Source organism: Microcaecilia unicolor, chromosome 11 (genome assembly GCF_901765095.1).
Source record: "Microcaecilia unicolor chromosome 11, aMicUni1.1, whole genome shotgun sequence".
In the NCBI taxonomy this organism is placed as follows: Eukaryota; Metazoa; Chordata; class Amphibia; order Gymnophiona; family Siphonopidae; genus Microcaecilia; species Microcaecilia unicolor.
The window spans coordinates 5,652,174-5,675,079 of record NC_044041.1 but is presented as its reverse complement, the minus strand read 5'-3'; the positions used below and the strand labels follow the sequence as shown (position 1 = coordinate 5,675,079).

Genomic DNA, 22,906 nt, shown 5'->3' with positions numbered 1-22,906 from the left:
AGCTCTACAGCTGTATCTGTTGATGTCAACATAGGACTTTGATGATGGCATTGATAGGGGCAGCTGAAGAGTTACAGCAACCTTATTTCCTGCATGGCTGAAGGGGGAGCCAGCAGGCCATGCTCACCTTGTATGGTCGAGGATGAGTAAACCAACCAAATACATGGCATAAGCACTCGAAACCTCACTGGGCTGGAAGGGCACCTGATAGGTAGAAAGAAGAGGTACTAATCCAGCTAGAGAAAGTAGTGGGGTCAAGAAAGGATTATGTTGAGGAGGGAGCTGGGGGCAATGAGTGGGGATGCTGGAAAAAAGGCTAGGAAAAGTATAGAGAGTAGGGAAAGAATGCTGGGATTTGACTAGGAGAGTACTGCAGTCAGCTAGGGGTGCACTGGGAGAGTGCTGAGGTCAGATTCTATCTGGGAAAAGCATTGGGGATACTAGAGTCTGACTGGTAGTGTGCTAGGGTCACACAGATGTCAGACTCAGGATACAGTGGGAATGAGTGGGGTGGGGGAGGGGGATGCTAGGGTCTAGCTGGGGGACAGTAGAGATATCAGTATTTTTATATTATGATCCCAGTCTACACGCGTTACAAAGATATTTTGATTAATCCTGATTCCTAGGGGTATACATTGTATTCATTTTTCTGTTGGGGCAATGGCCTGACTGATGTTCTAAATGAATGAAACTAAGCAAAAACAGTGGGGAAACCATTGGCTCACCAATCAAAACAGTGCAAAAAGGCAATATTAACCTTAGGAGAGGAAAAAGTACTTGTTTCATCACAGGTATAAAAACCTTCAACTGCAGTCCAACATTAGCCTTATTATTAAAAATTTAATTTTTACAGATTTTTTAAAGCATTTTATCAAATTGAACTTCAAATTTTTAAGTATTTAAATACTCTCAAATACTTGTATCCTGTCTGAAATAATGCAACCCGTTAGGAATTCATGAATTCCAACTTTAAAAAATGACTTTTCTTTCTTGATATATCATGATACATTTCATAGGGGTGCTTCAGGCAACAATCAGGTATACATTTTATAATCCCATTCTACCGACAAGGCTCTTGTTTTACAAACATAACTTATGTCTCTTCATCAGGGTGTGAACGGACCACCAGCATTCACTGCACCAATTTCATTGCAAGTATGAGTATAAAAGGGTGTTTTCCAGTCATGTACATGTGTCCAGACTTTTCCCAACAATTTGCATCAGCCAACATATTTCAGCATACAACCACCTGCGGCGGGGCATTTATTTTATTTATTTCTTAAAACGGCACACGATCTGCAATTCTAGGCATTCATACCAATTTTATCAAGTCAGAAAAGCAAAAGTACTTACCTGTAGCAGGTGTTCTCCGAGGACAGCAGCCTTTATATTCTTACGTGGGTGACGCTGACCCGCATCACCCAGTCCAGGACTTATAATAAGTATAAGTAGAGCTTTGTGGAGTGCGAGACACTCTCCACTGCGCATGCACGAGTGCCTTCCCACCAGACGCGAGAAGGCGGTCTCTCAGTTTAATACTACAGCAAAAATAAGGACAACTCCAAGGAGGTGGGAGGGATTGTGAGAATATAAAGCCTGCTTGTCGACGGACAAAGCTAAGGTACTTACCTGCAGCAGGTGTTCTCCGAGGACAATCTCTCCCACCTCACAAGTGTGGAATCCCTAGCATCCAGGCTCACCAAAAACAACAAACATTGGACAACTGGGTCTCACAAAGGTGAGGACATAACACAGATTAAACTGAAACTGTATACAATCTGAATGAGAGTGCAGCCTGGAACAGAATAAAACAGGCCTAGGAGGGTGGAGTTGGATTCTAGACCCCCAACAGATTCTGCAATACTGTCTACCCGAACTGACTGCCGCGTCAGGTATCCTGCTTAAGGCAGTACTGTGATGTGAATGTGTGGACTGAAGACCACGTCACAGCCTTGCAAATTTCTTCAATGGAGGCTGACCTCAAGTGGACTACTGATACAGCCATGGCACTGACATTATGAGCTGTGACATGACCCTCTAGGACCAGCCCAGCCTGAGCATAAGTGAAGAAAATGCAATCTGCCTGCCAATTAGAAATGGTGTGCTTCCTGATGGCAACCCCCTATCCTGTTGGGATCAAAAGAAACAAAATGTTGGGCGGACTGTCTGTGGGGCCTGTTCCACTACATTTAATAGGCCAGTGCTCTCTTGCAATCTACGGTGTGCAAGCTGCTTTTGAAAAGGATGGGCATGAGGTCGGGGAAATAATATTGGCAAGACAATCGAATGGTTCAAATGGAACTCCGACACCACCTTTGGCAGGAACTTAGGGTGAGTGCGGAGGACTACTCTGTTGTGATGCAACTTAGTATAAGGTGAATCCACCACTAAGGCCTGAAGCTCACTGACTCTATGAGCTGAAGTAACAGCCACCAGGAAAATGACCTTCCAGATCAAGTACTTCACAAGGCAGGAATTCAGTGGCTTGAAAGGAGCTTTCATCAGTTGGGTTAGAACAACGTTGAGATCCCATGACACTGGTGGAGATTTGACTGGGGGCTTTGACAAAAGCAAACCTCTCATGAAGCAAACAACTAGAGGCTGACCAGAGATGGGCTTACCATCTACAGGCTGATGACAAGCACTAATTGTACTAAGGTGAACTCTTATGGAATTGGTCTTGAGACCACACTCTGATAGGTGTAGAAGGTATTCAACCAGTGTCTATGTAGGGCAAGCAAGGGGATCTAGGGCCTTGCTCTCACACCAGATGGCAAACCTCCTCCATTTGAAAGAATAGCACCTCTTAGTGGAGTCTTTCCTGGAAGCCAGCAAGACCCGGGAGACACCCTCCAAAAGACCCAAGGATGCAAATTCTAGGTTCTCAACATCCAAGCTGTGAGAGCCAGAGACTGGAGATTGGGATGTAGAAGAGATCCCTCATTCTACGTGATGTGGGTCGGAAAACACTCCAACCTCCATGTTTCTTCAGAGGATAACTCCAGAAGAAGAGGGAGTCAGATCTGCCGCAGCCAGTACTGCATGATCAGAATCATGGTTCTGCGGTCTTGCTTGAGTTTCAACAAAGATTTCCACACTAGATGTATGGGAGGATATGCATACAGAAGACCTGTCCCCCAAATGAGGAGGAAGGAATCCAACAGTAGTCTGTCTAGGGCCTGAATCCTGGAACAGAACTGAGGGCCTGTGGTTTATCTGAGTGGCAAAAAGATCCACCGAGGGGTGCCCCAAGCTTGGAAGAACTTGCAGGCTATGCCCATATTGAGAGACTACTCAAGTGGTTGCATTATCCTGCTCAGTCTGTCAGCCAGGGTATTGTTTAGCCCACCAGATAAGTGGCTCAAAGGAATATGCCATGTTGGTGAACCCAATGCCACATCCGGACAGCCTCCTAACACAGAGGGCGTGATCTGGTGCCCCCCCCCCCCCCCCCCGCTTGTTGGTGTAATACATTGCAGCTTGATTGTCTGTTTGAATGAGTACAGTTTGATGAGACAGTCGATCTCTGAAAGCCTTCAGAGCATTCCAGATCACCCAGAGCTCCAGAAGATTGATCTGAAGATTTGTTTCCCAGGTGGACCCAGGAGAGATGTATCTGTCGTCAGCACCTTTTGTGGCTGAAGAATTTGGAATGGAAGTCCCAGAATCAAATTGGATTGAACGGTCAACCACTGAAGAGAGAATACAAGCTCTGGGGACACTTGGGATGACATCTTCCAGGCTCCCCGTGGCTTCATTCCACTCAGTGGAAACTATTATGAAGAATAAAATTATAGAACATGTAGATAAACATGGCTTAATGGGACAGAGTCAGCATGGGTTCAGCAGAGTGAAGTTTTGCCTCACCAATTTGCTTTAATTCTTTGAAGGCGTGAATAAACATGTGGATAAAGGTGAGTATATCTAGATTTCTAGAAAGCTTTTGGTAAAGTTCCTCATGAGAGACTCCTGAGAAAATTAAAGAGTCATGGAATAGGAGGCAAGGTTCTGGTTGTCAGACTCTCGTGGAAAATCCAGACTCGTGAGCCCTTGGGCCACTGCCAAGGAGCGGCAGCGGCAGGAGAACCACCCAAACAAGAGACAAGGCAGAACTCAGACGGACTGGTAGAAACAGGACTGGAACCGCCGGACTGGAGCTGCAGCCGAGGCAAAGCTGGCTGGAATAGGCAGGGCAGGAACACACTGGACTAAACACACTCGGATTGGAACTCAGGACTGGAACAGACTTCACCTACACTTGACTGCCGTTCCCTAGGGGTTAAGCCCCTAGGTGCGGGCAGCCGGCGGGGCTTACAGGACCGAAGGGAAAACCAGAACTGCAGGGTCCAGCAGGAGGCCAGCAAACAGTCAAATAGCCCAGGAAACAAGCGGCGTCAGGGGCAGGCAGCAAAACAGTAGAATACTCCAGCAAGCAGGCAGGGTCAAAGGCAGGCAGCAAAACAATAGAATACTCCAGCAAACAGGCAGGGTCAAAGGTAGGATAAGAAATAACAAGGTAGCACTGCAACAACACTCACCGACGAGAAGCTCATCAGACGACTCCTGTTGCAAAGGCAAACCAGAGAGTTCCCAGGTGCTTGATAAAGGCAATCCCAGCTGAGGTCACAAATAAGGGTGAGGCTTGATTGCAGAAACAGCAGAGCACGGCTTGGCAAGAACAGGATCCAGGAATGCATTTGGCTTGACTGGAATGGTATTCAGGATTTTCACCCAGGGTTCAGGATTTTCAAGCAGGTTTGGCTTGGCTAGAGGAACCCCAAAGCAAGTCCGGCATGGAATATAGTCACAATCGTGACACTGGTGTGGATTAGGAATTGCTTATTGGAGAAAAAAACAAAAGGTAGGGTTAAATGGTCATTTCTCTCAATGGAGGAGGGTGAATAGTGGAGTGCTGCAGGGATCTGTACTGGGACTGGTGCTACTTAACGTATTTATAAGTGATATGGAAATCGCAAAGAAGAGTGAGGTGATTAAATTTGCAGATGATACAAAACTATTCAAGGTTGTTAAAACACGTGCGGACTGTGAAATATTGCAGGAATACCTCAGGAAACTCGAAGACTGGGCGTCCAAATGGCAGAAGAAATTTAATGTGGACAAATTCAAGGTAATGCACTTTGGAAAGAATAATCTGAATCATAGTCACCTGATGCTAGGGTCCACCTTGGGAGTCAGAAAAGATCTAGGTGTTGTTGTAGATAATATGTTGAAATCTTCTGCTCAGTGGGCAGCAGCAGCCACAAAAGCAAACAGGATGCTAGGAATTATTAGGAAAGGGATGGTGAATAAGACCAAAAATACTATAATGCCTTTGTATCGCTCCATGGTGTGTCCACACCTTGAGTATTGCGTTCAGTTCTGGTCGCCATATCTCAAAAAAGATATAGCGGAATTAGAAAAGGTTCAAAGAAGAGCGACCAGAATGATAAAGGGGATGGAACTCCTCTCATATGAGGTTATCAATAGAAATCAAACAAAATAAAACTGAATTTCAGTGTAAAAAATGTAACGAAGGATGCTATATTGGAGAAACAGGCCAGATGCTTAAGACAAGATTCAATTTACATAGACATCACATGAACAATGCTGGTGCCAGTAGGGTTCCCACACCTGTTGGTCAACATTTTACAGGACCAGGACACTCTACCAGTGACTTCACAGTGAGAATCCTGAAAGGTAACTTTAAAACCATACAAGAACGTAAGACCTTTGAAGTCAGAATGATTGAATATTTTAACACCCAACAGAAAGGACTTAACAAGGATCTGGGGTTCCTAGCCCATTATAAACCATAAAGCTGTATGTCTCTGTTGATCACCCCACCCCTCACCTATCCACACCCATCCTGTTAGAATATCAATGATATGCTTTGATGTCCCCATGCATACCTCCTACCCACCCCCATCCTCCCACCCTGTCAGACTGTCATAGTAATGCTTGAATGTTTTCACTTATATACACTGTCAGCTAGTACATTTGCTTATTTCCGATCTGACGAAGAAGGGCAACCTTCGAAAGCTAATCAAGAAATGTATTAAGTTATGTCCAATAAAAAAGGTATCATCTTATTTTCTTTTCCATGTTTTATTTTGTTTGATTTGTATTGATAACCTTAAGAGTGGACTAACACGGCTACCACACTCCTCTCATATGAGGAAAGGCTAAAGAGGTTAGAGCTCTTCAGCTTGGAAAAGAGATGGATGTGGGGAGATTTGATTGAGGTCTACAAAATCCTGAGTGGTGTAGAACGAGTAGAAGTAAATCAATTTTTTACTCATTCCAAAAGTACAAAAACTAGGGGACACTCAAGAAAGCTACATGGAAATACTTTTAAAACAAATAGGAGGAAATATTTTTTCACTCAACAAATAGTTAAGCTCTGGAATCTTTTTCCGGAGGATGTGGTAACAGCGGTTAGTGTATCGGGCCTCCGCTCTGCCTGCCCCTTTTTTGAAGCTTTCTTGGGTTCTTTTATTTTTTTACACTGTACTCCATTTTCTCAATGCCAGCCTAAAGGAACACCTCCCAGGCTACGTGGGGGAGTAGGCCCAGGCACTGCATTCACAACAGGAGGCGAGGGGGAAGAGGAACCCGGAGACCAGAGTGTGCACCCCCAGGGTGCAGGGATCCAAGTCCCAGACTGCTCCATTACTTCAGGCTTGGAGCTTCTTCTTTTATTAATTTTTTAAATTTTTTTCCAATGCTGTCAAAGAACCATGCCCAAACTGTTCCTACTCTCACCAAGGCCTAACAACAATCAAAGTCCCTAAAATGTGACCAAGCAGGCGCACCCAGAAAGGCACAAGCAAGAAGTGCTGCACAGACCACCTACCTCTGAGAGATACTGAGTAAGTGAGAGTTGCACAGCTCCTAATGTAAGGTCAGTAGTTCTTAGTCTGTCTCTGCTGGTAGGAGTACTTATAACCCACTCATTAGGATTGGTCTGGAGCAGAGAATAAGGAATGCTGCTTTAGTATTCTGTAACCCCTTAGGCATGCCAATGCAGCTTTGCACCAATGTTCCCTCTAAAAAGAGTGCATGAGCAATTGCTCATACATTTTAGGAGTGTCGCTCACGGATTTTACATGGTTGCTCTCAAAAATGTTTTTTGTGCTATATACAGAAATGGTTTGCTAATACTGGCATTCAAAAATTGTTGGTTTTTAAAACTTGTTGCTCACATGAAAAAAAAAAATTTGCACACACCAGGCCACTCCTTAGAGGAAACACTGCTTTGCACTAGTATTCTGTAACGGCTTAAGCACACCTAAGGGGCCCTTATAGAACTAGAGTTATTCGCCCCAGTGTGGTGCCAAGTCACAGAATTGCCCCCATGACGTTCCTGCAGCTTATAAGAGACGCACTTCACTTACATCGGGTTGGAGTTCACTGGATGAAGGATAACTTGGGGTGCTCGATTTGGTGTCTCAGGCACAACGTCTGAAAAGAAAATGTTTTATAATCAATTAACAGAACAGAGAAATTATGCACTTCCTGAATCCCTCTCCCTAGACACACATGAACAGAGACAACCCTATGTAGAGTTGTGGTAGTTTTTAAAGGAGCCTTCTCCAATGATAAATATCTTCTTTTTCATGGAGAATCCTTTTCAAAATTGTCCCCATCATATATTAATTTGGAAACAATGTACAATTTGTCCTGCCAATATTCTTGACCTGAATCTGAACAGGAAAGAATTAGAAAGAGAAGAAAAAGAGGAGAAAAAGTTCTGAACGTGTCACACACTTTATTTCTCCGTCATGAGAATTACCCAAAGACAAAGATATACCTGAACCTCTGAGATCAAACAGGTCCCACTCTCCAGATGAGACAGAGAAGCAAGTGCACAGATGATAGAAAGAAAAGCAAAAGACACAACAATGTGAAAGTGGAAAAGAAAATTGTCAAGGGAATAGTGTGGAAATGTCTAATCAAGTGTGTGTGAGAGAGAAGTATGTACAAAAGAAAGTGGGAATGAGTGAAGGAGAAAGACAAGTGTGTGCATGGAAAAGAGAGTGAGGGTGAAATCAAGAAAGTGAGACTGAGACACACAGAGAGGAACAAGTCATTTTTGAACTTTTTAATAACTAACATAGAACATCAAGAAGCACCTCTCAGGGACAACATGTTAAAAAAGCTCCAGAAGAAGCCACTTCATCTTCTTGAAACAAATTAAGCAAAAACTTGTAAGGACTTTATTCATGTCACTCTAGTCAAATATTTATCAAAGGGCTGGTTCCTGAGAGTGACAAATGACAAGAAAAAGCCACATGATGAAAGGCACCCCCCCTAAAAAAAAGGGGTATCTAGGACTAGGACAGTCTAACAGCAGTTTTTTCTTTCACTTCAAAGGAAGAGGGGCCCAATAACAGATTCTGACCTACCTGGAAAAATGAACTGCTGCTTGTATTTGTAGTAATGGGAAGCTTGTAACAGAGAAGAGGCACAAGGGTGAATGATGCTGTTGGACCCTGGAGGAATAGAACAGACAGTACAGTCTGAGCAAAACCTTCAAGAAGGATTTAACCATGTACAAGATATGCTTCCCTATAGAATCCGTAATGCACATGAGTATACTCTCTACCCCTATAGGTTGCAGGTCCTGGGCCCATCACTACTGTGAGTTACACAGTTAGGAATCAAGAATTACAACTAACTTTAAGCACACCTAATGTAATTTTGGTGCTAAGCACATGGCAATGGGACACCTACATCTTGGTTCCAATTTAGAGAATTGCCACCTCAACGTAACAAACTATGCAGGAAGGTTGGTTGAATAGACAGAAGTGGATTTCAGTTACCTAAACCTATTGCCCCTGCTTTTAGCCACATAGAAAACGGACATTGCAGGGGATGTTTCATGGAGAGATATGCATGAACACTAGCATGCACATGTAGGAGGTAATTTTATAAAGGTTTTTCCTACATGTAAAGATGGTTTTACATAAGGAAAAAACCATTTATATAATTACTCCGCCCTATGGTGATTCGCATGTCTACATGTAAAAATAAGACACTGCACACTTACAGTTCTACCATGTGTAGGCACACCCAGGGCATCATAAGAACATAAGGACAGCCATACTGGGTAAGATCAATAGTCCATCTAGCAGTGGCGTACCACGGGGGGGGGGGCGGTCCGCCCCGGGTGCACGCCGCTGGGGGGGTGCCGCGCGCCTGTCGGCTCTTCGTTTTCATGCTCCCTCTGCCCCGGAGCAGGTTACTTCCAGCAAGTGTTCTCTGAGGACAGTAGGTGAAGTATTTTCACAGCTGGGTGACATCATCCAAAGGATGCCTGACTAGCAAGATCAAGAATTTTCTAGCACAAGTGCAGATCCCTCAGTCATTGTAAAAAGCTAAAGAATTCAACTCCAAGGGGAGGTGGGAGGTTATGTGAGAATACTTGGCCTGCTGTCCTCAGAGAACACCTGATACAGGTGAGTAACTGCCTCCTCTGAGGACAAACGGGCTTTCGTATTCTCACAGCTGGGAATCTCTAGCTACCAGGGTCACCAAAAACAACAGTGCTAGGACAAGGACTCAAAACATCAAGGCCTGTTATTCAATCAACCTGAAACTATTTGTTTTCTAGTTGTGAAGGTGCAGCTTGGAACAGAAGAAATCTGGGCCTAGAGCGGTGGAATTCGGTTCTAGATACCAAACAAATTCTGCAGGACTGCTTGCCCAAACAAGCTGTCTCATTGAGTATCATGTTGAAGGCAGTAATAAGATATAAATGTGTAGACAGATGACCATGTTGCAGCTTTGCAACTCTCCTCTACGGAGACTGACCTCAAGTGAGCTACCAACATAGCCATGGCTCTGACATTATGTGCCTTTGACATGTCCCTCTAGAGACTAAAGCTCACTTGCAGTCTGAGGTATGCAGTACACTTTTGCCAGGATGGGCATATGGCTTTGGGAAAAATGTTGGTAGAAAGAGTGACTGATTAAGATGGAACTCTGACACTACCTTAGAAAGAAACTTAAGATGTGCACAGAGAACTACTTTATTGCACTGAAACTTAGTGTAAGGTGGGTCAGCTACTAGTGCCTGAAGCTCACTGACCCGGCAAGCTGAAGCAACCGCCACCAGAAGCACAACTATCCAGGTCAAATATTTTCAAATGACAGGAATCAAACAGGTCAAAAGGAGCTTCCATAGAACTGACTGAGGACAACGTTGAGATCTCATGACACAGTTGGAGGTTTGATAGACGGTTTTGTCAATAACAAACCTTGAATGAAACGAACAACTAGAGGCTGTACAGATGTGGGCCTACCTCCCATATGGTGATAAGCATGAATTGCATTGAGATGAACCCTTACAGAGTTAGTTTCAAACCAGACTCATAGAGATGCAGGAGGTATTCAAGCAGTTCTTGTGTAGGACAAATGAGGGGATCTAAGGCCTTGCCCTCACACCAGACAGCAAACCTCCTCCATTTAAATGAGAAGCAGGAGGAGAAAATCTACCTGATTTGTTTTATACAATGTGGCCTCCCTGCTTAGGTGGCTGCATGAATTACATATGGGGGTTTGTGCTATGCTCCCACATATATTTGGTCTATCTAGACCTTATCTTTTACGATATTCAACGCAATTCAGTTGGGAGGCACAGGGGTGTGCTTATCACCCCTGTTGCAGCCAATGAACCTGGCTTGGGAATGGTGGAGGTCATAAGTGGGAGGGGTTGTAGGGGTATCCCCCTTCATGGAATTGGTGGAGAATCGCAATTTCTCTGCAGGTAGGGGTCCACCTGTCCTGGAGACCTGGCGTCAGAGGGGATGCCGATATGTGGGACAGATTGTGGAAATTGAAGGAAAGGAATTTCCCTCATTTCAAATTCTCAGGTACAGTGGCAGCTCCTTTCTATGTACTTTTTCTCATATCTCCAGATCCATCGTTATATTGGTTCCTTGCAGAGTAGGGATCAAGGCTATCCCACTTTCACTCAGCTTGATGCCATTTTCAAACAAACGCCGGCATCCTATAATAAACTGTCTATGTGGTATAGGTTGGGCAAAACACAACAGTCTTTCCCTTACTTTGCCCGACTGGCTGCTAGGTGGAGTACCTGTTTAGGGGATGAATCTCTGAGAGAGCTGTCTTCATGCTTTGAGTTGACATTTCAGATGACCCCAAATGCGGGTCTGCATGAGATCCAATTCAAATTTTACACGGTGTGTATATTTCTAAACACAAAGGAAAGGCTATGGGCCTGGGGGATTCAGACACTTGTGACAAGTGTGGAGTGGGAAGCAGCACTACTGTGCATCATTTTTTAGAATGCCCCTCACTTAAACCTTTTTGGACTGGAGTTGTTTCCACCCTTGAGGAAGTCTTGGGGGGCAATTGTGAGTGAATGTATGGAGTGCTTCTGCTGGGCTCGGAATCTGCCTTAATTGTACCGGGTTTTCTGGACCATCAGAGGTGCTTTGTGCTGCTGGCATTAGTATTCGTACGTAAGATCATATGCAGCATTGGCTGGGGTGGGACCTTCCGTCGTTAGCTGAGTGGAAAACTAGTATGTCTCACATGGCATCTTGGGACCTCTTACACCATTCGAAGGCAAAAGGGGAAAGATTGGGATTATACTGTGCCATGTGGAAAATGTTTCAGGCTCATTTGGGCCTTCAGGCTGTAGATCCCTCTGCGGACACAGAATCAGGGATAGGGAAGGAGTAATGGGATGGGACGGGGGATATACATGTAGATATGGCTTGCTGTATTGTCTGTGTGTCATTCTTCAATAAAAAGATTTACATTAAAAAAAATCACAGTTCCCTGGTCTTGCTTGAGTTTCAGTAAAGTCTTTTCTATGGGAAGTATTGGAGGATACGCATACAGAAGACCCCCCCCCCCCCTACACACACACACACACAATGTAAGAGAAAGGCATCTGATGATAGTCTGCCATGTGATCTGAGCCTGGAGCAAAACTGGGGGACCTTGTTGTTGAGATGAGTGGGAAAAAGATCCACTCAGGGAGTGCCCCATTCTCAGAGGATCTTGCAGGCTAAGCCCATTTTGAGAGACCACTTGTGTGGTTGCAAAACCCTGCTCAGTCTGCACCGGCATGGAAAGAGGCCTTAGGAAGAACCTGGGTTTGATCCACAGTTGGTGCAAGTGCCCTCAGTGCCTGAGTGGATTTCAACTGTAGCATCTGTGCTAGCTCTTCCCTGAGCATGGCTAGGAACCGCTCAACGAAGGATGGCATTGGCAAAGGCAAGGGAACCAGAAGAGAGACAGCCTGAGAAGGTGTTAAGTGTCGAACCGGTAGTGGGGACCTGGCTGCTAGGAGACTAGCACACTTGCACCTCTTCCAATGAAGGGGAGCGCTCCTTCCGGTGCTGTTGCTTCTCGGGTAACTGTGATGATGAAGTCCCGGTGCTCCACTGCATTGAGGAGCAATGTTTATGCTTCTTGGGCTTCCCCCAATGCACAGTATCGTGGTCCTTTGGTGCCAATGAGGATGATGTCAAACCCATATATGCCCTTGGTCGGGTCTAATGCTGACCGGTCCCGGGGCCTACACTCAGCGCCCAACGTCGAGAAAGGTGGAGACCTCATTGATGCCGGGCACTCCCAGTGGATGCTGAAGTCTTGGCAGCCATCAAGGTCGATGCTTCCGGTGTCGATGTATTGGCCTTCAAGGAGCCAAAAAGCTTCTTCTGTTGAACCTGCTGCACTCTCTGTGACCTCAGCTGCATTTGAAAAACAGAGAGAACAAGAGCAAGACTCATGGTCCGGTCCAAGGCACCCGATGCACCTGTTGTGCAGGGCCATCATGGAAATCACCCGATTACATTGGGCACACATCTTGAAACCACTTTTGAACCAGAAAAAGGGGCAGTGTTCAAATCAAAGTTGGGACTCCAGCCTAAAGGGCCTAGCAATATGTGAAAATTAAAGGAAACTTTCAGAATGAAAAACTAAAAGAAATTAAAATGGAAACTAAAGAAAGGGTAAAATAAATAGAACAAATATCCAAGAGGACTTGAAAACCCGCATGGGAAGGCACAAGATAAAAAACTAAAATTGCACTCGTGGAGAACATGAAGACACGGAGAAGAAAAACGAAGACTGAGGGACCTGCACTTGTGTCAGGCAGGAAGGCACCAACACATGCGCGGTGGGATGCTGCTAGAAAGTTCTTGATCTCGCTAGTCAGAGCCCGCAACAGGATCCGTCAGATGACGTCACCCAGCTGTGAGAATACGACAGCCTGCTTGTCCTCAGAGAAAAAAATAAGTACCTGTAATATAATACATAAACCGCCTTGATTGTAACCACAGAAAGGCAGTATATCAAGTCCCATCCCCTTTCCCAATATATTATGCAAATACAAGCATAGAGCACATGCATACAATTACACTCTACATGTGTTGGTCCTAGGAGCCTATTTTAGAAAAGCACGCAGGCGCCTATATTGACTTTATAAAATAGGCTTAAAATAGCCACCTCTTTGTGTTTGTAAATTTCCAGGTACTGGACCCCTGAACCTAACTCTTGCACAGTAAAGTAAATTCTGACCTTTAAATTCCAAACTTCTCAACTTTCTGGCTATAGGTGAGATACCTGATATTCTCTTTAATTTAATGCTTATTGCTTAATTAATTAATTTGCCCTGTGTAACCTTTTCTTTCTTTCTTTCTTTCTTTTCCTGCCAAGCTTTGATAGAGAGGAGAGGCTATTTTAAACTGCATAGCACTCAATTGAGGCTCTGAAGTTGCATTTTACATTGCTGAAACTGCTATTATAAATATTGGGAATATTTAGATTTATGTCACAAGAAGGAAAGTTTTATATTCTAGGGCAATTTTGAAAGTTAAATCAATTGAAAATTCTTTGATTAGACTGTACCAATTCTGGTCCCCATCTAGAGAATTGCCTTGAGAACAACAGTAGTTAGCTGACACTTTGGGACTTATAAGCGATATGGATCACCTTAAAAAGAGAGGATAGAACCTCGGTCCAAGTGGGTGTTGTCTACAGACCCCCGACACAATTAGAGGAACTAGATAAAGATCTGATCGCAGATATTCAAAAATTAGGAAAGAAAAAAGAGGTTCTGTTGATGGGAGATTTCAATCTGCCGGATGTAGATTGGAAGGTTCCATCTGCCAAATCGGAAAGAAGTAGAGAGATCGTGGATGCTTTCCAAAGTGCTCTGCTCAAACAGATGGTGACAAAACCCACGAGGGAGGGAGCGATGCTGGATCTGGTGCTCACAAATGGGGATAGTGTGTCAAATGTCCGAGTGGGTGCACACCTGGGAAGCAGTGACCATCAAACGGTTTGGTTTGATATAACGGCTGAAGTGGAGGGCAGCCACTCTAAACTCAGTCCTGGATTTCAAGCGTGCTGACTTTAGTAAAATGGGAGAATACCTGAGGAAGGAGATGATGGGCTGGGAGGACGTACATGAAGTGGAAGGGCAGTGGTCCAGGCTGAAAGAAGTAATAAATAGGGCCACAGACCTTTATGTAAGGAGAGTAAATAAAAGCAAGAGAAAAAGGAAACCGATATGGTTCTCCAAGCAAGTGGCTGAGAAAATAAAGGCTAAAGAGTTAGCGTTCCAGAAATATAGAAAATCTCAAGAAGAGGAACACGGGGAGGAATACCGGATAAAACTGAAAAAAGCCAAGAGAGAGGTACGTCTGGCGAAGGCGCAAGCGGAAGAACAAATGGCTAGAAATGTAAGGAGGGGCGACAAAAATTTCTTCAGATATATTAGTGAAAGAAGAAGGACTAAAAAGGGAATTGTGAGACTAAAAGATACAGCGAACCGCTATGTAGATAATGATGAATAAAAAGCCAATTTGCTAAATAGATACTTTTGTTCGGTTTTCACTGAAGAAAATCCTGGAGAAGGACCGTGAGGGACTGGCAAAAGTACACCTGAGAATGGAATGGATATAGCACCGTTCATGGAAGAGAGTGTGTATCAACAACTTGGAAAGCTAAAGGTGGACAAAGCCATGGGACCGGACGGGATCCACCCCAGAATATTGAGGGAGCTCAGAGAGGTTCTGGCGGGTCCTCTTAATGATTTGTTTAATAAATCCTTGGAGACGGGAGAGGTTCCGAGGGACTGGAGAACGGCGGAGGTGGTCCCTCTTCACAAAAGTGGTGATAGGGAAGAAGCTGGAAACTACAGGCCGGTAAGCCTCACTTCGGTTATTGGAAAAGTAATGGAAGCCATGCTGAAGGAAAGGATAGTGAATTTCCTAGAAGCCAATAAGTTGCAAGATCCGAGACAACATGGTTTTACCAGAGGGAAATCGTGCCAAACGAATCTCATTGAATTCTTTGATTGGGTAACTGGAGAATTGAATCATCGACGTGCTATAGACGTAATCTACTTAGATTTTAGCAAAGCTTTTGACACGGTTCCCCACAGGAGGCTCTTAAATAAACTAGATGGGCTGAAGATAGGTCCCGAAGTGGTGAACTGGATTAGGAACTGGTTGACGGACAGACGACAGAGGGTGGTGGTAAATGGAGTTCGCTCGGAGGAGGGAAAGGTAAGTAGTGGAGTGCCTCAGGGATCGGTGCTGGGGCCGATTCTGTTCAATATATTTGTGAATGACATTGCCGAAGGTTTAGAAGGTAAAGTTTGCCTATTTGCGGATGATACTAAGATTTGCAACAGAGTGGACACCCGGGAGGGAGTGGAAAGCATGAAAAGGGATCTGAGGAAGCTAGAAGAATGATCTAAGGTTTGGCAATTAAAATTCAATTCACTATAGTAAACTTGGGTTCAGAATAATTTATCTTTTTATATATATATATATGTATGCACTTTAAAAAAATGCTAAAGTGTTTTAAATTGTTTTAAAGTGCATACATATATATATATATATATATATATATATATAAAGATAAATTATTCTGAACCCAAGTTTACTATAGTGAGTTTAAGGTTTAACTTGGTTGGTTGGATTTGATCTTCCTGATTTTTTGTAATTAATTAAAATTCAATGCCAAGAAATGCAAAGTGATGCATTTAGGGAGTAGAAACCCACGAGAGCCTTATGTGTTAGGCGGGGAGAGTCTGATAGGTACTGAGGGGGAGAGGGATCTTGGGGTGATAGCATCCGAGGATCTGAAGGTGACGAAACAGTGTGACAAGGCGGTGGCCGTAGCGAGAAGGTTGCTAGGCTGTATAGAGAGAGGTGTGATCAGCAGAAGAAAGGAAGTGTTGATGCCCCTGTACAAGTCATTGGTGAGGCCCCACCTTGAGTATTGTGTTCAGTTTTGGAGGCCGTACCTCGCAAAGGATGTTAAAAAATGGAAGCGGTGCAAAGAAAAGCTACGAGAATGGTATGGGATTTACGTTCCAAGACGTATGAGCATAGACTTGCTGACCTGAACATGTATACCCTGGAGGAAAGGAGGAACAGGGGTGATATGATACAGACGTTCAAATACTTGAAAGGTATTAATCAGCAAAAAAATCTATTCCGGAGATGGGAAGGCGGTAGAACGAGAGGACATGAAATGAGATTGAAGGGGGGCAGACTCAAAAAAGATGTCAGGAAGTATTTTTTCACGGAGAGGGTGTTGGATGCTTGGAATGCCCTCCCGCGGGAGGTGGTGGAGATGAAAACGGTAACGGAATTCAAACATGCGTGGGATGTACATAAAGGAATCCTGTGCAGTAGGAATGGATCCTCAGAAGCTTAGCCAAAATTGGGTGGCGGAGCAGGTGGGGGAAGAGAGGTTGGTAGTTGGGAGGCGAGGATAGTGGAGGGCAGACTTATACGGTCTGCCAGAGCCGGAGATGGGAGGCGGGACTGGTGCTTGGGAGGCGGGAAATACTGCTGGGCAGACTTATACGGTCTGTGCCCTGAAAAAGGCAGGTACAAATCAAGGTAAGGTATACACATATGAGTTTATCTTGTTGGGCAGACTGGATGGACCGTGCAGGTCTTTTTCTGCCGTCATCTACTATGTTACTCTTTGGATTTCTCCCTTACATCCCAATATACAATTACCCTCCACATGGTAAAAATATGCACATAGTAGTCAATAGAGATGTGCACTTATTAGCATGCAGATTCCACACCTTAATTATGTGCTGCATGAAAAACACCTACTTTCTATGTATTCAATCTATGGTTGTAAGTTTCGTAGACAATCTTCTCATTTTAGTGCTATCTAAAAAATTAAACTGTTCCCTATTTAACCATTCTGCACCATTCATGATTTTATAAATTTCTAACATATCCCGTTCCAACTTAAAACCCTAAATTCAGCAGCATTTCATCATAATGGAAGCATTCCATCCCTTTTATATCATTTGTTGCTCTTCTCTGGCTTTGTTTCAATTATTAAGTCAAGCAATTGTTCTTTTATAATCAGCAGTATTAAAAATAAGAGCTTCAGCAGCTAACAGCCAAATCAGTGCTAATTCTGCATCTTCCAAATCACAAGAAATCTGGGTCCTTGTTCTGAATGTACGTAAAACGCATTTTATTTATTTATATTGTCTCTCTGAACAAGCCAAGTGAAATGGTTTACAATAAGGTCCAGAAAATAGTTAAAACTAAAACACATAGAAATAATCTAAAACACACAGGACGATAAAAACATACAAATTGCCAATGGGTATAAAATAACTAAGGAGTGCACGGGTTGTTCTCCCGGAAGTGTAGTTTACCAACACTAGAAAAATGAAAAGGCCATCGAAAAAAAATAAGTCTTCAAATCCTTTTTAAACTTCTGTAAATTTCCCTCTAGACAAAGATGAGCTGGAACAAAATTCCACAGAAAAGGGATGAGGTAAAAAAAAATGCAGAGTCATGAATACAATTTAATCTCGCTCTTGAAAGGGATGGAATAACTAAACAATTCTGATTCTGACCTCAATGATTGTGATGGGTAATAAGGAATAAGTAAATTAGCCAAATACTGAGGTTGTCGTGAATAAAAAACCTAATGGGCTATAATGAAAAGTTTATATCTCATTCAGCACTTATATGGCAACCAAGGTGCCTCCTTTAAAAAGGGGGTTACCTACCCTGTCAAACTGTTTAGGTTTTGGATGGATTACATTGTGGTAGGCTATTAAATAAAGAATAAGCACAATCCATTCTGGCTGTGTTGTTTACCTGATGTGCTGAATTGCTTCTGCTGCCGCATGCACTGTGGAGAAGGGTGCAGTGGAGAGGGTGGGGTGGCGCTGGGTGGCAGAGGAGGTGCTGGTGAGGATGGCGTAGAGGAGGTTGTTGATGACGGGTTGCTGCTGGAATCTGGCTGGTAGGGCACTGGAATATGATCCTGCAGAGTGAAGAATGTGAGATGGAGATAGAGATCAGTAAGAGCAGGGAGCATATACAGTAACATACCTGAATGGCATTCGGCAAATTCCATAAGTGTAGACATACTGGGTAAGACCAATGGAAATTGATATACTGCCTTTTGGCGGGTTCTTGCAACTACATTCAAAGCGGTTTATTTAGTATATACAGGTACTTATTTGTACCTGGGGCAATGGAGGGTTAAGTGACTTACCCAGAGTCACAAGAAACTGCAGTGGGAATTGAACCCAATTCCCCAGGATCAAAGTCCGCTGCACTAACCACTAGGCTGCTCCTCCACTAGCAACATTCCGTGTAGAATCTCAAATAGGGAACAGGAAATGAGACTTGATATACTGTTTTTCTGTGGTTTTTGCAACAGTGGGAATCAAATCCAGTTCCCCTGGCTCTCAGGCCACTGCACTAACCATTAGGCTACTCCTCCACACAAGAGTTAAGGGCTGTTCTGTGGAACCCAGTGGTACAACTCCTACATGAAAACGCATGCTTTCACTGAAACCCACAAACAAAGTCATTTAAGATGTCTGTTACTCAGGCAGAAATAACCAATTTATTACATTTCATATTCCACTTCTCATAGCAATACCTACAGGCCTATCTTACATAGAGCACTATTGAGATTTTTACCAGAGTCCCTGAAAAACAAATCTTCTTTTGGAGGGTCAAGCGAGAAGGGGGGAGGTTAGAAGTCTGCTCTGATCCTTACACTGTACCCCTGACACCCACCTCAGACAGACATCCACCTCTGCACTGTTGCCCTGGATGAACTTTCTAGATTAGACTCTTGCCTACTCATACCCTCGCTGTGCAGCTGAGCCGTGACACACATCCATATACATCACACTTCAAACACCACTCAACCTGATGGCCACACCTACAACTGACACCCCCATGTGTCACACCTCAATGTGCCTAACATACAAAAGCCCCCACTCCCCCACCTCAGAATCTCACTCACACACTCTTACTCTACCATATAGACTCTACATACCCCACATATACCCCCAACCCAACAAGCTCCTCCCCCTGATACCCACCCACATACCACTTCTATTACACCTGGCCTGCCTCAGACACTCCTCAGCAGGGCTTTTTTTGAGGGGGTAGTTGGGGGTACTGAGTACTGGCACCTTTTCCATACATACATACTCTCAAACCCCCCCTCCTCCCTGACTGAAGCTTTGAAGGGGACCTCCTGTCTACCAGTTACCTTGAAGCCATTTTCAGCTGGCAGGGCTTGGGGATCCCCACCAGTTACAGCAAGGGTGTGCAGCTGCTGGGTGGGCTTGAGCCCAAAGTGGATGGGCCTAAACTGACCTGGGCCCATCCATGGTGTAGCTTTTCTAACGTGTGATTTACCACATGCTACTTAAGACAAACCACATTATTGTAAATAGGGCACATTTCCTATCGAAAGGGCAAGTCTATAACTGGGCTCCTCAAGATAAGTGTGCTGATGCTGAGCACTGAACACCAGTTCTATACTAGCATAAGTTGGCACTGGCGCAACTAAATTTAGGAATGAACAGTTATGCCAGATCAATAGCAGCCTGTTTCCCATGTTATGCACATATATTATTCTATGTTTGAATCATTTTTATTGAATGTCTTCTAAACAATGCACTGATAAAGAAAGAGAACAAACCCAGCAATCATTTAACATAGAGTCCAAACAGAACAGACTTTGAAGTTTTAGACCAATATTACCAATCCCCAAGCTTTCCCTCTGCCCCCCCCCCCCCCCCCCCAATGGGATAGGTCAGTCTAACACAGGTGCTCCAATCCACTTTAGAAGACAAAATCAAAGTTCTCAGCACTTCAAAATTCTACTTCTCGCCACGGGAGTAAGGATGCTCCAAAAGGGCTCCCAAATGGATTGGAACCAAAGGCCAACTAGAGATGCCAATGTGAAACACATTGCCTCTCCATAGTCAGCACATTTATCATAGATGATCACTACTGTTGTTCCGTGGGAGGGTCCTTGGAGAGCCAATGGGCCAGGACTGCAGCCCTGTGTCATAGAGGTTACCTTTTCTCTCATACTCCTTGCCCTGTTGGCCGCGGAGGTGGTGTCGGGCTACTACTTTCACCCTCCTGTAGATTTCAACCTCTTTTTTCACCTCAGTCTCACTGCTTTTCTTCCTGCAAAGTCCACTCCATCTGTCTATTCACTCCTCTGCCTCTCCATATGCCTGGTACGTCAAGCTCCATCTCTGGCCGTGTTCAAATCTAGGGTAAAAGCCCACCTTTTTGATGCTGCTTTTAACTCCTAACCCTTACTCACTTGTTCAGTACCAATGTTTTATCATTCCCACCTTAGTAATTCCCTTATCCCTCATTTGCCCTGTTTGTCTGTCCTAATTAGATTGTAAGCTCTGTCAAGCAGGGACTGTCTTTTCATGTCCAGTATACAGCACTGCGTACGTCTAGTAGCACTATAGAAATGATAAGTAGTAGTAGTAGTAGGATGACCTTTAAAGCCATCAATGATGTCCATTTCAAAAAGACCATGGCACCCTTACTCGAAGGAGGCAGCACTGATACATTCCCCAGAACAAGATCTGCAGCCCCTCATTACCTCTTTACCCTCATCTCCCCTTACGTTCCTACCCGAAACCTCCGCTCACAGGACAAATCCCTCCTCTCAGTACCCTTCTCCACCACCGCCAACTCAAGGCTCTGCCCTTTCTGCCTTGCCTCTCCCTATGCTTGGAATAAACTCCCTGAGCCCATACGCCAAGCCCCCTCCCCACCCATCTTCAAATCCCTACTCAAAACCCACCTCTTCAATGTCGCATTCAGCACCTAACCATTATACCTCTATTCAAGAAATCTAGACTGCCCCAACTTGACATTTCGTCCTTTAGATAGTAAGCTCCTTTGAGCAGGGACTATCCTTATTTGTAAAACTGTACAGCGCTGCGTAACCCGAGTAGCGCTTTAGAAATGTTAAGTAGTAGTAGTAAGTAGTAGAGTAGTTCGCATTGTAAGAGGCCAAATACTTGATACAACAGTCAACACATGCTGCCAAAAAAGTTGGATCAAAATGGCAACTCTAAAGCATATGATCCACAGAGGCATCCATATGGTTACTCTTGGGGAACGCCGCGGTGGGGTAAAGTTTCATCAAATGTGCATGCTTTGATTTTATATTTTAGTTCCCAAAAGGGTACGTGAACAGTGAAGGAACACACTCCAACAATACCTGCCAGCAAGTGGCCCTCCTGCACAGGAACACCCAAGTCAACAGTCCAAACCCGCTCAAGCTTACAAAAATCAGGTAATGGTGCATGGTCCTTGAGGTGCCGATGATGAACTGTAAGAGAGACCTTGAGCTGAAAATTCCAAAGTCAAGGCCATATTCAGCATCTCATAAATGTCAGCAGTGAGGCAAGCTGTATTCAAAGTAACATAGTGCTTAAGCTACAAGTGTGTGAACACCTCAGTGCATGACAGCTGAAATTCTGTCTGTAGAAACTCAAATGATTTCATGGATCTATAATCAGATAAAACCTGGTGCAAGAAACAAAGGCCTTTAGAGAGCTTACAATCTAATTAGGACAGACAAATAAGGGATAAGGACAAAGAGTAGCAAGATTCCGGAACCCCAAAGAGTAGCAAGATTCCGTCAGAATCCCAAAGAGTAGCAAAGATTCCGGAATCCCAAAGACTGCTACTACTACTTATCATTTCTATAGCGCTACTAGACGTACGCAGTGCTGTACACTTGAACGTGAAGAGACAGTCCCTGCTCTACAGAGCTTACAATCTAATTAGGACAAACAGGACAAATAAGGGATAAGGACAAAGAGTAGCAAGATTCCGTCAGAATCCCAAAGAGTAGCAAAGATTCCGGAATCCCAAAGACTGCTACTACTACTTATCATTTCTATAGCGCTACTAGACGTACGCAGCACTGTACACTTGAACGTGAAGAGACAGTCCCTGCTCTACAGAGCTTACAATCTAATCAGGAAAGACAAACAGGACAAATAAGGGAATTACTTAAGATGGGAATACTAAAACAGACATGGGTTCTGAACAAGTGTGTAAGTACCAAATTATCTCGCCAGTTATGCACATATGGCACACAGAACTACATGCATGCAGTTGCAGAATAGCCCTTTAAGCACATAATTTGCATTAAAACACATTAATGCACATTAGTAATTCTAGCCCCTAGATTGTAAGTCTGGTGGACAGAGAGATACCAATTGCTTCTAAATGTGTTCTGCCTTGGGTTCAGCATTGGAATGGTGAGTAAGTAAATCCAAAATCCAGATCTTAGCACTGGGTTTCAAAGAGAGTCTCAGTCTGTAGTTTCCTATCAAGGATCATCATTGTACTGGTTAGAAGATGGAGAGTGAGGGAAAAGCATTAGGGGAAAACTTTAGCCTGTCCTTACTGGCAAGGGCCAAGTGTAATTGCAATGGAAGCCCAAACGCAGTAAGACAGCACACAGCCAGAACCGAGGAAAAGTAAAAATGAACAGCTGAGAGAAAGAGAAAACCATGGGAAAGTTAGCAGAGTTCACTACAAAGCCTGAAACAACTTTT

At 44.1% G+C, this 22,906-nt stretch overlaps 1 protein-coding gene across 1 annotated transcript in view; it reads right to left on the bottom strand.

Moving 5' to 3' along the window:
- Window positions 1–22,906, bottom strand: part of LOC115480048 (kinase suppressor of Ras 2-like) — a 577,290-nt gene that overhangs the window by 212,418 nt on the left and 341,966 nt on the right. The window contains exons 10-12 of the mRNA XM_030218456.1: window positions 18,141–18,309; window positions 8,406–8,447; window positions 7,395–7,461 (exon numbers count right to left, since the gene is read on the bottom strand). Coding sequence (XP_030074316.1) covers window positions 7,395–7,461; window positions 8,406–8,447; window positions 18,141–18,309 — 278 coding nt within the window. The remainder of the gene's footprint in view (window positions 1–7,394; window positions 7,462–8,405; window positions 8,448–18,140; window positions 18,310–22,906) is intronic.